Here is a 20,936-nt window from a genome sequence, read left to right on the forward strand (position 1 = left end):
AATAAGATCTATTTGAAGAGTAAGCCTTCAAAACTGACAGATTACCAAATATAACTGTGATGGAAAACAATTGCACATTTCACTTAATACATACAAACATTTTGTTTACACATGTCTCATATCACCAAAAGAGAGAAGTTTGTGACTTAAGAGGGACAATATATACACCATTTGCCTGGCTTACTCTTTTCTCCATTACTGTTTCTTATTGCAGATTTGATTATAAGGTAGAACATCGGGAACAGCTTTGCCTAGATGCGTGGAGAGTGGGTGGGGCTAGTCTGATCTTTGGACCAATCAGAAGGCATGAAGTGCCTTTCAATTAGTCCAAAGACTGGACTTGGGACCAATAGGGAGGCAACACAGCCCACCCTCCCAGCCCGGCCAGGGGCAATCTGGTAACACCGCTGCCCAACTGCCCCTGAACACTGCAGGGAGAGAACATCGGTAGGACTGCTGAGGGGGGTGAGAATGGAGGCTTGGACAGGCCACGCCAACCCTTTTTGACCCAAGGCTGCCCTAACTGTCACGTCCAACAACTTCCCTCGCTTTGCCTCAGACTGCTGACAGAGCTGGCAGGTGGCTGGTGAGTGTACTCCCTCCATTAACCATTAAAATGTGTGACACAAAGTTACTGTATAAAAGATTAAGTTGCCTGTATACTTAGTATACTTTATCTATGTTGAAGTTTTATTTTGTTTAGGTAGTTATTTTTCCTTTTTCTATGTATAGATACATTGTTACAAAAAAATAATGGAGAGTGACACTGGATGGACAGAACAATGGATAGAACAACCAACATTTCCGCAGTTTTCAACTGCCTTTTGTCATCTTCACTTGAACGATCCCAATCATCTTTGTAAATGTCTGACTTATGCAATCAAATACGGCTGCAATGTTTAGTTAATCAATTCATTTAACTGAGAATTTTGATCAAATAAAAGTTTTGAGCAATCACAATCTCTTGTGCCACCCTTCCCCAATCATAACTATTAGCTTATTTCTTGAAAACTGCTGTTTAGTTTGTATATAAATGTTTGTACATTTAACTGGTAAACCATATGATCAATCACACTTATAAATAATCATCTAAGATTTCTTTAATTTAGTGATAACCTTAAACAAGGAATTTTCTAGCACTGGGAACATAATCACGCAGAATCTGGACTGATATAACACTGAAAGTATCTATCATTCCCTACATAGATGAGTATCTTTTTTTTTCCTGATGAAAAATGCAAAATTTTAAAATCAGCCTTGCCACTTATAATAGATACTGGAGAGAGATGAAGTTGGAACCAATTAATGCTCATCCATAGCTAATAACATGTACTGTGAAACCAACAGCTGTCCCCTAAACAAGACCCTTTTAAAAACTCTTAATCCCAGTACAAGTGTATTCACAAGTGTTTCTCCATCAGTCCAAGGATTTCCACATACATGCGCTGAGCAGCATCTAATCCCCAAATGAAGTCCCAGTGGTTCCAGTCAGGCAAATATTTGTGATGAATGAGATTAGTGATTCGAGGCAATAATTCCATGATTTCCTCTGGCTGGGAAACCCAATCCTGTCCTCCACTCCACATTGCTATCGGCACCGTGACCTCTTCTATCCTGTATAGAGGAGGAGTGGTCTGGCAGAAGGCAAAAAAACAACAACAACAAAATGAAATTAATTCACCATAGAAATTCCAGCTAGAGCAATATTTGAAATTGTGGTAAATCTAATAAATTAAGAATCTAAATCAGCCCCCTTCCCCCCCAAAAAAGAATAAATTTGCACAATTATTTATAGGGCTTTCAATATTTGTTTATTCTTTTCCAAATGCATAGCAAATAAAAATCCAGCGTATTCCTACCTGGTTGTATTTTTCGATATTTCTTGATCCATAGTCAAAGAATCTCAATTCTCCCGTTTTAGCTGACTAGGAAATGAAATGGAACACAAGGGTTGAATGAGTATATTAGTATGTCGCACAAAGCCAAGATGAAGTGTTTGGAAGAGGACACTTGTTAAGTCTTTTAAATAATGGTACCGTAGCCAGTGCAAGGAACATTATACCTCCATGCAAATGCAACCCGTACAGCTGAATACTATCTTTGCTTAGCTCCTCCAGAACACCCACATGCTCAATGTTTAGCTAGCAGCTGAAGACTTTGTTAATGATGGGATTGGATTAGTTGATTGGTTCCTCTGTCTACCAGCAGGCTTAAGTTGTTGATCCTAACTAGTGGGTTTTATTGTATTTTATTATTATTTACACTATAAGCCTCTTTCAGTTCCTATAAGGGTGACCAGGACTCACCTGAGGATGCCATTGCTGCCACGAGGGACTCACAGCTAGAAGCACCAGGCATGGGAATGGAGGCTATGGACTATAAGTCCCTGCATTTCCCATGGCAGTGGGAAGCACAGGAACGTGGTGGAGGGACAGCAAGAAGGGAAGGCTGAGCCAGCACCCTCTCCCCTTTAAATGAGTGTGTGGCCTCTTTCCCCCTCCTCGCTGGTGAAGCGTCCACTCTACCCTTCCTTGTTGGTATTGATGTTCAATACATATGTCCTTGTATCACTTCATGCATTTATTTCAAACTATTTTCACAGTTTGTGGGTTTGCAGTATGGGGTAGATCTTTTGAGGGATACTGAGCCTGCACACTGACCTCCCCATTGGAGGGGGCCTCCATAGAAGTCTGGGTGTATGCGAAGCTGGGGGGCTTCTCCCCCCTTCCATGGCTGACCCACATTTCCGGGTGGCAGGGGAACCCAGCAGAGGTGAACGCCCAACAGGTCTCTACTAGGGTTGTATGATTCGGACGCTGAAGCGGCCGTTCCCTCCGGGCGCAGCCAGCGTCGCACCGCGGGGGGGGGGCAGTGCCGGCAGCAGCATGACAGCGGGTGCAACCATGCAGGCGTGGATTCTGCGTGATTCTGCTGGCACCGCCCTCCCCCCCCCCGCGCGGCGCAGTGCTGGCTGCGCCCGGAGGGAACGGCCGCTTCGGCAGCTGAATCGCACAACCCTAGTCCCTACCATCTGCCACCTCCTGTGGATTCAGCATGCTATGGGGGTTCCAGGGTCCAGGCAAGGTCACCAGAGCACCCTAGGGCAGTGACCTGCTGATACATTGGGCTGCCTTGCGGTTGGCTGACTGCAAGAGGGCAGGATCCTTTCCCCATGCTGTGCCACACTCTGTTTGCAAATAAACTGTGGCCAAGTTTACACCAAAAGATTATGGTTCCTTGTGTCCTTCTAGGGTGTGAATATGTCCTCCTGCAAAGCAAGGTAGAAAGGCAGCTAATAAATGTTTTAAATTAACAATGAAAGTGAAACCTGGAGGAACACACCAGAACCAATGTGATGAAATTAATTCAAAAGAAATTCCATCTAAACATCAGGAAGAAGATCCTGATAGTTAAGAGCGGTTTCTCAGTGGAACAAGCTTCCCCAGGAGGTGGTGGGTTCTCCATCTTTGGAAATTTTTTAACAGAGGCTAAACAGACGGGAAGGCTGATTCTGTGAAGGTTCAAGGGGGTGGCAGGTTAGCGTGGATGAGCAATAGGTTTGTGAGTGTCCTGCATAGTGCAGGGGGTTAGACTAGATGACCCAGGAGGTCCCTTCCAACTCTATGATCTAGGATTCCATGATTCTATGTTTCTATGAAACCATTCTGTAGTTACTTTAATTAATTCAATTACTAAATTGAAACTACTGTATAGGAATTTTACTAGTTCATCAGAATGGGCAAATGTCAGCAAACATGTCAGTCAGTTCATTTAACTCTGGCTGCATGAGGGTGTTAGTTTTTTAAAAATGTAGTTGTAACTCTGTTCATGATAATGGAGCTGGCTGCAAGTTTGCCATGCACAGAGAGTCTTAAGTAAGCTCATTGTTACAGTTTTCCTTACTACAAAATCACTCGTTCTTTAGACTCGTGAGAGAAAGTTAAGTAATTGATTCAGTACATAGCTGTTCAGATTTCTTTCACTGACTGGTTTTCTCTCTTGTCTTTTTTTTTGTTTAGTGTTTTCATTACATAGGAGAAGTTGGCTGTTGGTCCAGGAATACACATACAGAAGTACACATTTACTATACTTCTGAATAGGTTTATGATTATAAAATCAGTACTGACCAATTGGCTCTAGAATTCTCACTACTAAATGCAACTATTTTGCCTGTGAAATAGAGCTGGAGGGCATTTTCTTAAATAAAGCTATTATAGCATTATGAACAGACAACATTCAATTATAATAACTATACCTGACCCCAGTGGATAGCAGTTTTCACAGATGTATAATCTGGGAATATGGATACATACACATCAGTCCGGCTCTGTAAGAAATTATTTGCAGGTTGTGAGAACATAAGAAAGCCATCTTGGTCCAACACTCTTCATCAGAGGGCGCTCAAAATTCAGGTGCCATCAGGAGTTCTACTGGTGGGCCCAAAATTCCAGAAGCCTTCCCAGTTTTGTCCCCCTTGCACCAAGAATACAAAGCAGGACTGCCCCATACATATGCATATTTTCTATTGGATCCATTCTCTCAAATAGATTTTTAGGTGTAGATGTATTATAATAGCTAAATTATTTGTCAGGAGCACCTCCAGACATTGGCAAGGAAGAGCATTTTCTGGAGCCTCCAGAGTACAAACAAGTCAACTTCACAAATACTGCTGCTTTGCTCATTTAGAACGCTTATGCACTGGGAACTTCACTGCCCCAGCTCCTGTGCAGAAGCACAAATCGGGGGCGAATAAGGTGCACCAGGTCAAATGATCCTCCGAGTGAGTGCAGGAACAGGTGGGGCAACCTGCCACGACTAAAACTCCAGCCTGTAACCCTGCATGAAACCTCCAGTGCATAAACGGTGTTATAGAGTATCCAAGGCCAGTGGAAGCATGAGAAAAATTTAGGTTGTGCTTGTTGTATCTGTTCTAATTTAAACTATGAGGGACTGTTGATGTCCTGTACAAAGACTCCGCCCTTCCCAAATTCGAGATTTATTTGCCCTCTCCAACTGCATTGACTTTTCCAGTCTCTCCATGAAGAGTCTCAGAGCAAAGGTTATCTTCTTTTTTAAAAAATAGCATCATATGTTGCTGGTTGTCAAGTGAAATTACTATGCTAGGGGAAAGTCTAGCAATCCTAGCTAAGGGATCACTGTAGAAACTTCAAGAGATTTGCTTGATAGCTAGCAGAGAATGGCAAGGCTGGGAAGAGAATTTTAAGAGGAAGGACATTGACTGTTAGGTGAGGAAGCAAATTATGAGGCGGCCTCCAGTTGTTTGAGTAACAAAGGAATCTGCTGTTGCTGATTGTACAACCACCCTCCATCTTGCTCCCATGTACATTTGGATCAACCAATCCTCAAATGCACAGAAGCTGACACTGACAGTCTTCAAATCTTAGTGCAAAGGACTAAAATAAAAATTAAATGCACAGGAATACCTGATTTAGGTTTTTTTCATTAAATCCACTAAGAAGAAAAAGAGCTTGCTTGCAAAGCACATCCACTGGTTTGCAACTGCATTGTCGGGCCACCCACGCTTTGAGTCTTGGATTCAACAGGGTCAGTTGTTTCGTCCCAAATATAATCTATGTAAAAAGAGGTAGGATCTTGATTCCATGAATTCCTCAAATACATTAATACTATAATAAAAGTCATAACGAGTAAAGAGATTCTTATTCTTAACTTTCTAATAAGGAAAGATGCACAGGGACATTTTCCACGCAATGACTACAGCCCAGGCCAGCACTTGTCTAGCTGTGGCTAATGCCCACTTCCAGATGACATCAGCGTCTGCCGGGGTCAGGCTGGAGCTGGCCCGACTCAGGCCCTTGGTTGCCCTGTGGCAAGGAAATGCAGATTCTTCCACATTCCTTTCCTACCCACAGTCCCCATCAGAACCTATGTCAGGCCAGGCCCATCTGGCAGGGAAGAGTTAGGCCATCCACGCCCAGCTCCTCCCCTGACGTACGGCATCCTGTAAGGTAGCGATACCCAACCTGTGGGCCGTGGACCACATGTGGTCCTTCGACTAATTGGAGGTGGGCCCCGAAGGACGCCTTCTCCCCCCCCCCCAGCCCTTTACTTCATCCCCTCCAGCCCTTTACAACACACTTCATTGTTGTGGCATGTCTGTATCTTATTTTGAAGGGATGTTTAAAGAATACCATAGCGATCAGAGAGCGCTAGGGCAGTAGTTGAGAGTAGAGGAGTAAACTACCCCCCCCATCGGGCCTCAGTAAAAGGCGTTGAGTGGTCCCCGGTGATAAAAAGGTTGGGGACCACTGCTGTAAGGGACAAATAATGGCCAGATGGCTCCGCAGCACTGTGCAGTACCGAGAAGCCACTTGGGCTTTTTGTTTGTTTGTTTGTTTGTTTAGGAACATGGTATTGTTACTGTGTTACTAAACAAAACAATGATCTCTGCCACCCATCCACAAGGCAGGACCTCACCGCCCTGACTGCTTCATGCAGAGGCTCAAATTTGGGGCAGATGAGGTTTGCTGGCCTAAACACTCCTTTGTGTGTGTGTGTGGGGGGGAAGAGTCTGAAACATAACTAAACTGTCTGCCTGCCCTATTTCTTTTTCTTATTTATTAACTTTTTGCTTAAAAAAAAACTTGCTTCACTTACCTACTTTTTTGGAAGCTTTTTTTTTTTAGAAAATTAATTATCTTACATTTTTGGAATCTAGTGAAGTACTTTGAACTCAGAATGCTGTGACGAATGAACTGCTGAAATGTGTGAGTGAACTGTATGTATTTTAAAGCATCTACTGAAAAACCTGTCTCTTGGAACTTAGCCAGATATAAATTGGATTCTTGAGCTCCACTGTTGTGACATTGGACTAAATGAATACTAAAGACGGAGTGAACAGTACATATTTCCAAGCTTTTTAAGCCTTATAAGAATTAAAAACCAACTGGTTTTTTAACTAATATTTTGAATGTCTTTGAAATAATACCTTCAATATACAAGATGCCACAGATGAAACTGTCAGATGTTTCATCTTCTTCTAACAGACTTACAAACTTTTATCTTCAACTTCTCTCACAAAATTTCATTCAATGGGAAAGGATGCCTCCTAGTGTTCATAACTAATACTTTTAAAATGAATCCTTCCAAAAGAGACTCGTTAACTTAGACTATTGGAAGCTATTTCTACACAATTCAAAGTTTTAATACTGCAAATAAGAAAATGACAAAATTCATGCTCAAAATGACAAAATTTGTGGCAAGGATTCACCCGAGCCGCTGTTTGGCTGGCGGAGTGCGGGCAGGGAAGACACGGCGGCGTGGCTGGCTCCTGAAGCGGTCGGGCACGCTGTCAGCGGTAGCACGCTAGGCATGCTCGGGGGCGGGGCCAGGAACGTCTGCTTGAGATGCTGCCTGGGGCGTTCCTACCTCTTTGCTGGGCCGCCCAGCAAGTCTCCCACCCTCCTGTTCCCTATTTGTTGTTTAATTAATTGTGTTTGTTTCTTTGTCACAGCAGGGTATTCACATGGAAAGGAGCCAATTGCATGGGGAGCCAGTGTGCGATCGGACTCCCCACAACCGTGGGACCCCCTTAAAGGGGTGGTTGCGAGCAGTTCAACACCTAGCGGGGTGGGCAGTGCTGCTCGTCAATGACCAGACAACTGAAAGATTGAAGCCAAGGAGATTTGCGCCCTTGGACTATTTCTGTGGTTGTCTCCCCATCTTAGCAACCCAAGCTGAGGACCATGTATTCCCAGCGGGGTTCTTTACGTGCTCCTTCACTTGGTGGGTTGAGGGGCAGCCAGCGGGCTGCTCAGGTTCGGACCTTCCCATGCTGCGCCAACCCTCTGGTGGGAGGTGCTTGTTATACAATAAAAGCTGTGGCCAAATTTAAGCCAAAAGCTCATGTAGTCGGGTCTTCCTTCTGCCAATCTGGCCTCCTACCAGCCAATCACAGATATCAAAATCTGACTCACAAAGACTGATTGCTACTCAACAATGTCAAAACAAAGATCCTCTTGAGAAGGAATTGCATGGACTGCCAGATGCAAACCCAAGTGTTGTGAACTTCAAACTGTTTCAAGAAGTCCTAGAAGAGTGCTACTAAGAAGTGGAGAATATGAAATAGACTCTCTCTAGCTACAAGAAGATCAAGGAAAACTTACACAGAAATATATCAACAAAATTTGAGTCCAATGGCAACTTTAAGACCAAGAAAGATTTATTAAAGGCATGAGCTTTTGTGTGCTCACACACTTTCTCAAACAATGTAATAACATTGGGATTCCTCCAGGCATTGGCAAGGCAGGGCATTTTTTGTGGCCTCCCAGGGAACTGCGGGGGGGGGGGGGGGGACAACAGACTGTATAACAGATTTGTATTTCTCGTATTGCAGAAGTGAAAATATCAAAATTGGGAACTATCACTAGTGCCTTTTGAAGTAAAAGATATTGTTTATCCAGTCCTGGAAATAAAATAAAATAATAGGTCATTGGTATCTATCTATCGTTGGCTTACAATGATACCCATCCACCTTTTACCAATATTGCCAAGATAATAAGTTAGTAATAAACTATGGTAAAACAAAAGTTTTGGTTTTCTCTAAGAGCTGGCATGCAATGACTTGGTCTATTGGAGGCACCTCAATAGAACAAGTCAAAACATTTAAGTATCTAGGTGTTACCTTCCAATATAACCAGAACTGGCGCTCCCACTGCCAATGAGCTATCAATCTGGCCAAATCCTCATCTTCCTTGATAAAACAGTTCTTTTTCTCTGCAAAAGGTAACCAATTTATTCCTGCAGCAATTAAAGTTTTTAATGCCAAAGTAATGTCCCAGCTCCTGTTTGGATGCCCCTTATGGGTTCCTGCCTTTAATAAATCTGCTTTCTATAGGCAAATTGCAGGGGTTCCCAATTGTATCTCCTACCATGCCATTTGCGCAGAATTTGGCCAAATTAGGATAGAGACAAGGGCCTGGATAGCTACTTTTAAATTTTGGGTCAGACTATTTTTTAGAATAGAAACTGGCAGCCTTTTAACTTGTCTGAAAAGTGACCCTCATACCTACCCAGCCTCGAGTCTGCTCACCAGCATTCTTTGGCATCACTATGCAGAGAAATATTATGTCTACATATTTGCATCTTCTTGATGTCCCACCCCTGAGAAGAGCTTTTCTCCTGGCACGAATGAATGCTTTCCCCTCAAAGGTCTTAGAGGGAAGATTCCACCGTATCCCATACCATGCGAGACTCCTCAGTCCAACTTTGTCAATTCTAGCCAACCCCATGTCTTGATTTAATTCTAGCACTCAGATGCTCATATAGGGTGGGATCCCGAGATTGAAACTTCGGACGTCCCCTTCTGGCTTCAACCTAATGCCAGGTGGAAGAGCTCCGTCTTGCAGGCCCTGCGGACTACCTGATTGCACACTCCTGACTATCATTGTGACGTGCTTCAAACAGCCAAAGAAAGAGTTAATATTACTGTGAAATCAGTTGAGTTTACTGGATGAAGTAGAGGGATAGCCATTGGAACATAAAGCAAAATGTTCATCACAATACATACACAACAGAATTTAGACCAAGTTCAAACATTCATTAAAAAATACACACTTTGATTATTCTCTAATAGTAATCCAAACAGAAGGAAGTTTTCTCATTGCTAATGCACAGTCTCATTTTTGCTTGGGAAAATTGGATACATAAAACTCAGAAATATGTCAGACTCATCATTATGCACATACCTTCAGAAATCCTGCTGGCAACCTCAGTAATTGTAAAACTGGACATTTTGTGTACATGAATGTATATACAGGTCCCAAGGCAAAAAGCATCTTAACCTTTTCAGCAAGTTGAGGCACCACAGAAAATGCCACAAAACCTGTCACGATGAGAAATTCCATTTTGCATACATACTTGGTTTGAAGTAATGCATTATTCTCAGACAGATGGTTGTTAAAAAATGTAGTATGCAAAGATAAGAGAAATTGCCTAAATATAAAAGCAGGACCCAGAAGAGATGGCAAGGAAATATTCCAGATTTATAATTAACTAGATTAAAAGCCCATTTTATTCTGCAATAAAATGGGCACTAGCCTCCCTCCCCGGGGAAGCCTTCGGAGGGTCCCCCCCCCACAGAAAACTTTTCCCCCCATGGGAAAAGCCTTCTGGGGACAGTGATCGGGGACAGTGATCGGGGGCTCAGAAGGGTTTTTCCTCTCCCCCCCCCCATGGGCAGGCCGGGCGAGGGGGGGTGGGGGCCTACCTTCCCTCTCGGTGGCCAGCAGAAGAATGGCCATCATGGAGCGAAGGTTTGCCCTCGTGGTGGGTGGGGCGGGTTGGGAGGCGCTTTGCGCCTCCCAATTGGTGCTTGCCAGGCCAAACAGCCAATCAGCAGCCGCGCGCAGTTTGGGGCTGGACTGACAAGCAGAGGGCCCAATCGGGGGGCCTAATTTTTCAGCCCTAGCTCTAGTCTTGTAGAATGAATTGTCAGCTTTGATCAGGGCCCTGATGGAGCTATCACAATTTGCAGGACCTGTAAAACCTGCAGGACTTCTTCCATCAGGCCTATGGTTGAGGCTATGCATAATATTATGAAATTCACCCTCCCTTCCTTTCAGGTTCTCCCCCTTCTATTCTTATATAGTATATATTAACTTTTCTACTGGCTTTAGAGTAATCCAATCCAGACCATGCCCAAAATTTGGACTAAAATTATCCTCAGAACCCTTCTCTGTTTTAAATACCATAGTGCTACATAACAGAATGCAAGCATATAAGAACAGAAGAGCCTTGCTGGACCAGACCAATGGTCCATCTAATTTAGTATCCTGTTCCTCTGAACAAGAGGCCTTCCCCTGATGTTGCCTTTTGACTTTGGGACTCAGAGGCTTAATGGAGGTTCCCCCAGTCACCATGGCTAGTAGCCATTGATAGACTTATCCTCCATGAATCTAATTTCTTCTGTCTAGAATGATAAACTTAATTCTTTACATACCTATGGAGCTTCCTTGGGCATGACCAGCATAATAGATTTTTTCCTCTCCAGTTTTTAGCAGAATAAAGTCTGTCATGGCTGAAAGGTCATAAATGCCCATTTCATGAAAACTGAAAATGAGAACATGCATTGGTTATTAGCTACATTCAGAAAACTTTGTTCAGCACTGTGTCTATTTCTATTAAGAAGTAAGGATGTACAATACATTTTCCATTGTATTGGTTGATTCTGACACTATTGTTTCCAATGGGTTCTTTTAAGCAACATGACTGATCTTTAACTATCAATCATGCAACTTTTTAATGATGTTTATAAATGGCTTATATTTATTCTACTCACTCATGTCTAACTGTGAAACACGATCTGAGACCACTTCTTAAAGCTCCAGTAGGAAGATGATTGGGCAGCTCTTTGAATGCTACGTATCTGTCATTTCATACCAAACTGATTTACCTGAAATCCCAGAATTCCTGTTGGTCAATTGTAAGGAATTGGTGTCTTCTAGACCAGGAATTGCCTCTACTATTTCCAATCCACACATCATACCCAGCATCTGCCAGCATGAAGCCCAGGCTATTATTGGGCAGATTTGCTACCCAGACGCTGCCCTCCAATGTCAGGCCATGCATTAGCAGTATAGCTGCCTTGGACCCTGGAAATATAAAGGACTAATGAAGCTAAAACTTCTGTGATATGGCACAAAATCAAAATATCTATAACATGGTTAGAATGTTGGATATGGATATAAGACAGAAAGGTTCAGCTAGAAAACTCAAGGGTGGGGGGGCTACAATTATACACCAGTGCTTATAAACAAAATCTGATCACTCTTTTTTTACTAATTTAAATTAATCTTCTAGAACATGGGACATTTGGAACTGAGAAGTAGCATGTTTGTATATGTGTGCTTACTCTAAATAGTCGATACTTCAAAACATCCCTGCCACTAATCCCCATACACAGGGTTTCTGGTAAGCCTTTATTCTATTAAATGTAAAACAACTGCAGCCAAGAGCTTTGACCAATACTTTCAAAGGCATAAAATAGCATCCATAGGCCTGCTGATTGACTTTAAAATGCAATACATATGGAAGTAGCTCTACACAACTCCAACAAATTTTTTACTTTCAAAAATATTCAGAAGTTCATTTCCAGGCTAGGGCCAGGAAAGACTAAAAATGGCTTGAAGTGGACATGCACAGGTACAAAAAGAGTTCATACTCCATCTTTCCTTCTATATTTAGTATTAACCTTCTAGCCACATAACAGATATATAGTGGAAGTCCCAATTTTGTCCATGTGTCTGTCATGGACAAAATTGGGACAGACTCTGGTGCTATAATGATTCCTCCTTTAGTGCCTTTTAGTCAGTCAGTCAGTCAGTAACCTTTTATTGGCATAAAATATGTATAAGACATATAAAAATAGGGTTTAAAATTTCAACAAAATAATAAAATAGGCCATGGGGTTACATAACCAAACAGATCTTAAAATGATTAAATAAACTATAAAAGATAAAATACAAGGTAGGCAGCATATTATAAAAGCATCTTAGTTAAACTCTGGCAACTAAAATTGTTACCTCTGGGTCTTTGTCAGAGAGCAGAAATTGCAATCTAACCAAATGTGTGAGACAGAGTCAGGGCAGCCAGAACCACACGGACTGAGTCTGATATGGGATACAGTGGAATCTTCCCTCTAAGACTTTTGAAGGGAAAACATTCATTCATGCCAGGAGAAAAGCTCTTCTCAGGGCTTGGAAATCAAGAAGATGCAAATATGTAGACATAATATTTCTCTGCATAGTGATGCCAAAGAATGCTGGTGAGCAGACTCGAGGCTGGGTAGGTATGAGTTCCTGCTGCTCATGGTCTAATATTCTCTGTTTAATAATCCGGAAGATACATTTTTCTTCCAGAGGTGATAGGGAGTTCAGATCGATGCCAATGGAGACTAATTTTTGTTCAATAGCCTGGAACCATCGAAATTTAAGAGGGTCACTTTTCAGACAAGTTAAAAGGCTGCCAGTTTCTATTCTAAAAAATAGTCTGACCCAAAATTTAAAAGTAGCTATCCAGGCCCTTGTCTCTACCCTAATTTGGCCAAATTCTGCGCAAATGGCATGGTAGGAGACACAATTGGGAACCCCTGCAATTTGCCTATAGAAAGCAGATTGAACACCCTCAATAGATTTATTAAAGGCAGGAACCCATAAGGGGCATCCAAACAGGAGCTGGGACATTACTTTGGCATTAAAAACTTTAATTGCTGCAGGAATAAATTGGTTACCTTTCGCAGAGAAAAAGAACTGTTTTATCAAGGAAGATGAGGATTTGGCCAGATTGATAGCTCGTTGGCAGTGGGAGCGCCAGTTCTGGTTATATTGGAAGGTAACACCTAGATACTTAAACGTTTTGACTTGTTCTATTGAAGTGCCTCCAATAGACCAAGTCATTGCATGCCAGCTCTTAGAGAAAACCAAAACTTTTGTTTTACCATAGTTAATTACTAACTTATTATCTTGGCAATATTGGTAAAAGGTGGATAAGTATCGTTGTAAGCCAACCCTTGTATATGAGAGTATTGTAGTATCATCGGCATACAACAACAAAGGAATATGCTGGGAACCAAGTTTTGGGGGATGACCATTAATAGGTTCCAGTTTTTGCGCTAAATTATTAATGAATAAATTAAACAACAAGGGGGCCAGAATACAGCCTTGCTTAACTCCAATGGTCATTGAGATCTTAGAGGTTAAGTCTCCCTTTGAAGAATACCGGACTTGACAGGAGGTGGACACATAAAGTTTTTGGATGAGAAACGCAAGTCTCAGTTCCATACTCTGGCCTTTTATCTTCTTCTTTGAATCAGCCCCTTTTTTCCTTCTTTGTTTTTCTGTCTGTCCCATGCATATACTGAGGGCCATTTCCCACGGCTTAAAAATAGCACAATGGTTGCTAATTGAAAACGCTACTAATTTGGCATTACCCACGACGTCGTAGACAATCTGCAACACTCCTGAAACCGATCAGCAATAAGCGCTTCGTTTTAGCGCTTTCAGGGAAATCCAGAAAAGTGGATTCACCCTCCGGATAGCGATACACTCCTGCAACCAATCTGCAACACTAGCGCTAAAGACCTGTGCGTTACCATTGTTGCTGGTTCTTCAAAGCCCCTCCCCCTGGCTCTCTTCTCCAAACTTCCGGCGAAGCGATCGCCATTTTTTTTTCTCGGAGCGAGCGGGGATAAACGCACCGGCGAGCCTCTTTCTGTTTAGAGGCTTCCCTGGCTTCATTCCTTCACCTTTAGTCACTAAGCACAAACCACTTAAAAGCCCGTTTGCTGGAATAAAGTCCCTTTATTTTTTACACATAAATTCAGCCGAAAATCGAGCCCGTGAGAAGGGGGGGGGGAATTTTTTTTTATCACTCGAGCCAGCGTGCAAACGATCATACAATCAAACGACAGCTCACATTAGGCAGCTGGATGGGTCTCTCCATAGCAAAGAATCTACACAGATTCGTTGCTATGGGTCTGTTTTTTTTTTTTAAAAACCTTTCTTAAAGGGAAAGGGGCTGTTTGGGAGCATGCTAACGGCTGCCCATTGGCTGCTTGACGGCCAGGGGCGGGACGAGCTTGGCAATAGCGCTTCCTTTCTAGCGATTTCTGCCGAGACCGGAAGCCTGTGGGAAACGCTAAAAAACGCAACTGATTCCACTACAAAGCCAGGTGTGCAAAACGACGAATTCCACTATTTTAAATGGCGATTTTTCCTTCCGCAAACAATTTGCAACAAAGATCCCCGTGCGAAAAGGCCCTGACCCATCCTACGGTATTGAGGAACTGACTGAAATCCTTTTCTCTTTGTTTAATAATGGCACGTGAGAGGCCAATAGTAATTCAAAACTAACAAACTGCTTTATTTTATTTTTGAGGGTAAATGGTAGGTGTCATGTATAGTGCTTAGAAGGTGCAGGAGCAACAGGAATGAAGTAACGGTATAAACATGAACAATAGTTTGTCACAAACAAGAAGCTATTTAGTTATTTAGACAGGTCCTTAAAACTAAGGAGAGAGTTTTCTTGGCAGTCTCTGTTTACACACGCAAGCATAGGCTTCTTTGTCTCAGAGATGCTTAACTTGGTGAAGGAAACAACATTCACATAAATTCCAATATCCCTCCTTAACCACTTGATAGAGATCACACACACCCTTTGCTATGAGCTATTTCCCTGAGACTTGCTAGAGGTCACCCCTCTTTACTAGAAACTATATGTTTTAGATTTGACAGGGATCATGCACACCCTTTACTAGGAGCTATTTCTTTCTTGAAACGGCCACTTGACCCAGTTCCTTAACTCAGCATCCTTCCAGATCTTTCTCCTCTGCTTAACTCCCCTTTACCACTCTCAGCTACAGAATTAAGACCAGGTTTAAGTATTATCAATTTACTATCTGCTGCAGATACATTTAAGACAAGGTTAGAATACATCATTGTTTTTACTGCCCCAAATCTTTCATAGGATGCTATATGGATTAATTTAGCTGTCTTCTGAAGGGCCTTATTAGAGTAGCACAGAGAAGCCATTGCCCAAAACAAAATGTTTCTTGTAAGGCAGCATAGAATTACAACGTGTCATGGAAATGGTGTGCTAGACCTCTCCAAACCTGCAACGTTTTGTGGCAAATCATTGCCCTGGTAGATTTTATCCAGCAAAGTCACACATGTGAGCATCTTTTGAACTCTGTGTGACAATGCCTACTAAAGTATGGTTGTAGCACCGGGTAAGGCTCCTCCCCTGAAAAACAAAGTTTATACATGTGTGCTATTTTTGCCGTATGAAAATCACACAAATATACACGGCACTGTCTTTTTTGCAAAGGCAGTGTTCAAAGCAGAACTTTGCATTATATTATTTGACTAAATAACAGTATGGCACCATACATTCTCATTTTTCCCCATTACCTCCTGGAATTCTGTTAAGGCTCAGATAGTACCCATCGTGTGTGAGTACTTCATATTCTTCAGAAGGATATCCCCAGTACTTGATTTTCTCACTCTGTGGGTTCAAAAAGAAAATGTTCAGCAAAAATTAAAGTTTTGGTAGAAGCTGAAAGATTGCCTCTGAAAGGAAATAATACAAGAGAAAATGACTATCCTGTGAGTTACGTTTAGTGTCTTGAGGAATGGTATGAGGAAAGGAAGGGGGATTGGAATCACATCAACTACAATGATTTTTTAAATCTAAGCATAAAATATACCACGTTCATAAATTGTTCAGGATTCATTTTGGTTTGGCCTTTTCCCAGATACACAGTTCCTTGTAGAACCAACATAATGGTCAGTAGCCACATCCTGCAGCATCTGCAAAACAAATGATATTTTAGATTTGAAAAAGATATTTAGTTTTTAAAATGTGTTTAGCTTCAAGAGAGCAATTACACATCTTCAGGGTTTTGTAGGGTTTTCTGATTGTGCATTTGGTTTAGCCAAGCCAAAACAACTACAACAAATAAATGCCATATTGGATTTTATTTGGTATTTTAAAACTAAGCCATAATTCCCTGGTTTGATTCAGATCTATTCTATTCTGCAAGAAGTAGGGTATATAAAGTGAGTTCTGTAGGTTTTATTTAAGGTTTTATTCAGTTGTACTTCGTATTTTACTGGTGTAACCTGTCCTGGGGACAAATTGGGAAAGGGGCAGTTTAGAAATCTCAAAATTAAATAAATAAATAAACAAACAAACACTTTTCATTGATAAAGAGAATTTTGGTCTCACTTTCCTTTTAGAATTTTTTGAAGAGTCAGCAAATATCTATTTAATGCCCATTTAGGGGGACATGATCAAAAATGTTCTTTGCAGGCTATTCCTTTGTTTCAGCAATTTAGTTAAGAAACGATTCCCTGGTGACACGTTTTAAAACAGATTTAATTATTAACTGTGCAAGAGGAGAAATAATTTCTATAAGCAGATATTGCAATCAACATGCTGAAAATTACAGATAAAAATATAACAAGGATGGGAAAGGCATCTAGGCATGTACAAAGAATTTCTTTTTCAAGTTTTTGTTCTGTTTGTTAATACTGCATCAAGTTTGGATTTGTAGCATTATGTTAAACAGTCCCAAACCAACTCACTTTGGTATATCACAAATTCCAAAAGGCCTTTAGCGTACAAACCTTCCTAGGGAATTCATTTATGAATATTCCCTGGGCTGTCCTTTTTTACATGCACATAATCAGTTTGTATGCAATAAATTACAAGCAATAATTATTCAAAACGTAATTTTCACATAAGCTTTTTAAAAATCAATACTACCAACTTCTGTAGGTCAGAGTAAGTCAGAAATGTTTAAATGTTGCTTGAAGTTTACTGCAATGTGAACTTATAGAACCCGTGCTTCTGAATTTCAAAATCTTTTACAACATGTCAAAATTCTGATGATTAAATGTCATCTTACCTAATACTGCATCACTTTGACAAAATCAGAGGGCCAAATATTCACTATTCCCCCCAAAACACACACACACACACACACAGTGATAAAAATCCAGTGCATCCCTACCTGGTTGCAGGTAACTTACTAAGAAATTAAACTGAAGACACAAGTATTGGAGTGGAGTGGCTTCATTAAAAAACAGGACAAAAATTTCACAGGTACTCTGACTCTCACCAAACTATAATTTTCCTGTCATCCTGAAGCATCGAGACAGCTAGCAATTATCAGAGATACAAAAAGAACACACCTTTGGAGATGTTATCCCTTTGCTGCCAAAAATGATTTTTTGATAAATCAGTATGGATTTTGTTGGCTTGACCTTTGGAACTCCAGAGCACATGCAAATAGCAAGCTGGATTTATTGCTGGACAGGGACTTTTATGTGCACTTGTATAGCTTTTATGGCATTACATTAAACATTCACATGAAAGGGACAGCTACTTTCTAAAGAGCTACTTTCTACAGAGCTTAGTATGCACTCTCCCATGAAAGCCACTAGATCTGAGGTGCACTGCATTATGAGTGATTCTTTTCTCCTCCCCCATGTTGAACCGAACAGCCATATCTGGACTTCATTTGTGGAATCTGCAAAGATGATTCCTTCCTTCCTTCCTTCCTTCCTTCCTTCCTTCCTTCCTTCCTTCCTTCCTTCCTTCATTTATTTATTTATTTATTTATTTATTTATTTATTTATAATTGGATTTATATACCGCCGTTCACCAAAAGGTCTCACGGCGGTTCACAATAAAATATAAAATCAAAGTAAAATCACATAAATCACACCCTTCCTTCCTTCCTTCCTTCCTTCCTTCCTTCCTTCCTTCCTTCCTTCCTTCCTTCCTTCCTTCCTTCCTTCCTTCCTTAACATACCTGGCATTTTCATATTATACTGCACCATCTTAGTATGAACCTTTAATAGGGAGATATGGAAATAGTTCATCTTTCAGGCTTCTGAGGATACCATTTGTTTAAAAAAAACACTTTATTTATTTATTAGAAAAAATTATGTTATCCCAGCAAACGTCTTCAGTAGTTTATACTTTTTGAAATATCCAGTTATCCTTTTCACGTTGTCTCTCCCAGTTTTCCTCCAAAGGTTATGTACATGCAGGTCCCATGACTCTCAGCATTATGATTAATACATATTATCAACAATCTCTATGGTGAACATAACAAGAAACTTGCACTGGAATGTATCTGCAATATTCAACACAGAGGACATCAATTTTCTCAAACAGTTTGAAACATTACAGGAAATGTTCGTGCAAAAGAGAAAAAGATTTTTGTTCGCACCCTCTGTTTAAAGTCTTTGCAGACAATGAAAGCACTAGTTTCATAGCATGTATTTTAAACATCAATCTTTGCCTGTGAAGAATGAGAATTAAAACAGAAACTTATTTTAGTAGTATGCAGGGTTTCTATAGACTTTCAGTGTCACCTATTGGTTTCAGGCATAACTCAAAGGAAGGCTGCAGCAAGGAAGAAAAAAACACAAGAAAAATCTGTGAAGATTGTCTGTTGCACTGAAAGATGTAATTTTCATAGCAAAGAACATTTAATTTTGGGTTTAGATAGCTGAATCCATGGTTCACTTGTGTGTTAATATAACAGCTGCAGTGATATTTGCTTCCTGCAGGTTCCCTGGGGGAGATTTCAACATAGGGGATTTCAACCCCTATCGTCAAAAATGCTGAAGCTGTGATAGAACAGACCTTGCACCTCCCTCTTATTTTCTTCTGTCAGTCTTTGGCAGTCTTAGGCATAACTTTTTATTTAGACTATTTTGCAACTGGCTTTCTATCCAAAGATAGTCAGCACTGAAACAGCACTGAAAAACAAAGGGCAATGTCCTATGAAGTTAACATTTCCTATATAACTGAGTAACTTTTTTCTTGATGAAAAATGCAAAATTTTAAAATCTGTCTTGCTGCTTAGCTGCATCTCCTCGACAGAAAAATAAAACAAAAATATAATAAGTTTACGGATAATATTCCAAGGGAATTTTGGGCCAGGCACTTTTAAACAGTCTCTACCCATATGGTTTCAAGACACAATGCATTTTGAGAATAGAGTTTAAGGAAGAGAAGAAATTGATTCAGGTGCATAGCCATGTTGGTCTGAAGCAGCAAAATTAAGTTTGAGTACAGTGGCACCTTTTAGACTAACAAAGTTTTACTCCTAGTAAAAGCATTTGTGCACCTGTACACCTCTTCAAAAGAGCCTCTTGTGGCGCAGAGTGGTAAGACAGCACACACGCAGTCTGAAAGCTCTGCCCATGAGGCTGGGAGTTCAATCCCAGCAGCCGGCTCAAGGTTGACTCAGCCTTCCATCCTTCCAAGGTCAGTAAAATGAGTACCCAGCTTGCTGGGGGGTAAACAGTAATGACTGGGGAAGGCACTGGCAAACCACCCCGTATTGAGTCTGCCATGAAAACGCTAGAGGGCATCATCCCAAGGGTCAGACATGACCCGGTGCTTGCACAGGGGATACCTTTACCTTTACCTTTTTACAACTCTTCAAATACTGTACAAAAGCTTATACTAAAATAAAACTTGGTCTTAAAGGTGTCACTGATCTCAATATATCTGACATCTCTAAGTGTCCTGGATAGGAAGGAGTTAAAGAGCATAAATTCCTTAGTTTTGGAAATAGTGGAGTGGCCACACAAAATAAACTAAATCAAACAAACTGATACTATGTAAAGTGAACATGCTACAAGGTTTTAATTTTTTAAAAGAATTTTTATTATATCAGATAGAAGCAAGAAAAATATTAAACAACAAATATAAGAAACATAGAACCGTCATAAAAAGAATGACTTCAGTATACCTTTGAAATCATATTTGCTCCTTTTGCATACAGTCTGTATAATAATGCCAATGTTCTTGAAATTCTTCTGAAGATTTTCCATTAACATCTTAGAAAGTTCTGCTAGTTTAACCAAACACTCTGTTACTGTCGGAATCTCTGTGTTTTCCATACCTTTGCTATGGCAATCCTGGCCACAGCTTTGGCATGAAAAAAGAGTCAAGCTTGCAGTGGGATATTTTCTGGCATCACACTTAACAACATACAGTCAGGATACATTGTGAATTTTTATATCAAGCATTGTTTCTAATATCGTATGAATCTTAATACAAAATTTCCTTACCTTTTGACAATTCCACCACAAATGATTTAAAGATCCAGTACTTTCTTTATGCCTCCAGCACTTAGGATCATATTCATTAGATATTTTACTGATTAGGTGTAATAAACCATCTGTAAAATATTTTATACCAATTTTTCTTCAACATCTGTGATTTTGTAAGTTTTAGAGTTTTAGACCATAACTGTTCCCATACATCAAAAGTTCTGCATCCATTTAATCATACGCCCCTTAACTTGTTCATCTTCAGTTTCATAACTTAACAGTGACTGTATATAAGGTTTATTATTATTACTATTATTTTTT

At 40.7% G+C, this 20,936-nt stretch overlaps 1 protein-coding gene across 1 annotated transcript; it reads right to left on the minus strand.

Annotated features, from left to right (window-relative positions):
• Positions 1-159: 159 nt before the first annotated feature.
• LOC143843775 (lipase member M-like) lies at positions 160-17,685 on the minus strand. Its single transcript, XM_077350369.1, has 10 exons — positions 17,549-17,685; positions 16,241-16,343; positions 15,945-16,038; positions 11,432-11,630; positions 10,979-11,088; positions 9,726-9,862; positions 5,445-5,591; positions 4,256-4,327; positions 1,860-1,925; positions 160-1,634 (listed from the first exon to the last, which is right to left on the minus strand). The coding sequence occupies exons 2-10, from the start codon at positions 16,331-16,333 to the stop codon at positions 1,401-1,403; spliced, it is 1,152 nt and encodes a 383-aa protein (XP_077206484.1). The 5' UTR covers positions 16,334-16,343; positions 17,549-17,685; the 3' UTR covers positions 160-1,400.
• Between the last annotated feature and the right edge of the window lie 3,251 nt (positions 17,686-20,936).

The sequence above is a fragment of the Paroedura picta genome, chromosome 8 (assembly GCF_049243985.1).
Source record: "Paroedura picta isolate Pp20150507F chromosome 8, Ppicta_v3.0, whole genome shotgun sequence".
Lineage (NCBI taxonomy): Eukaryota > Metazoa > Chordata > Lepidosauria > Squamata > Gekkonidae > Paroedura > Paroedura picta.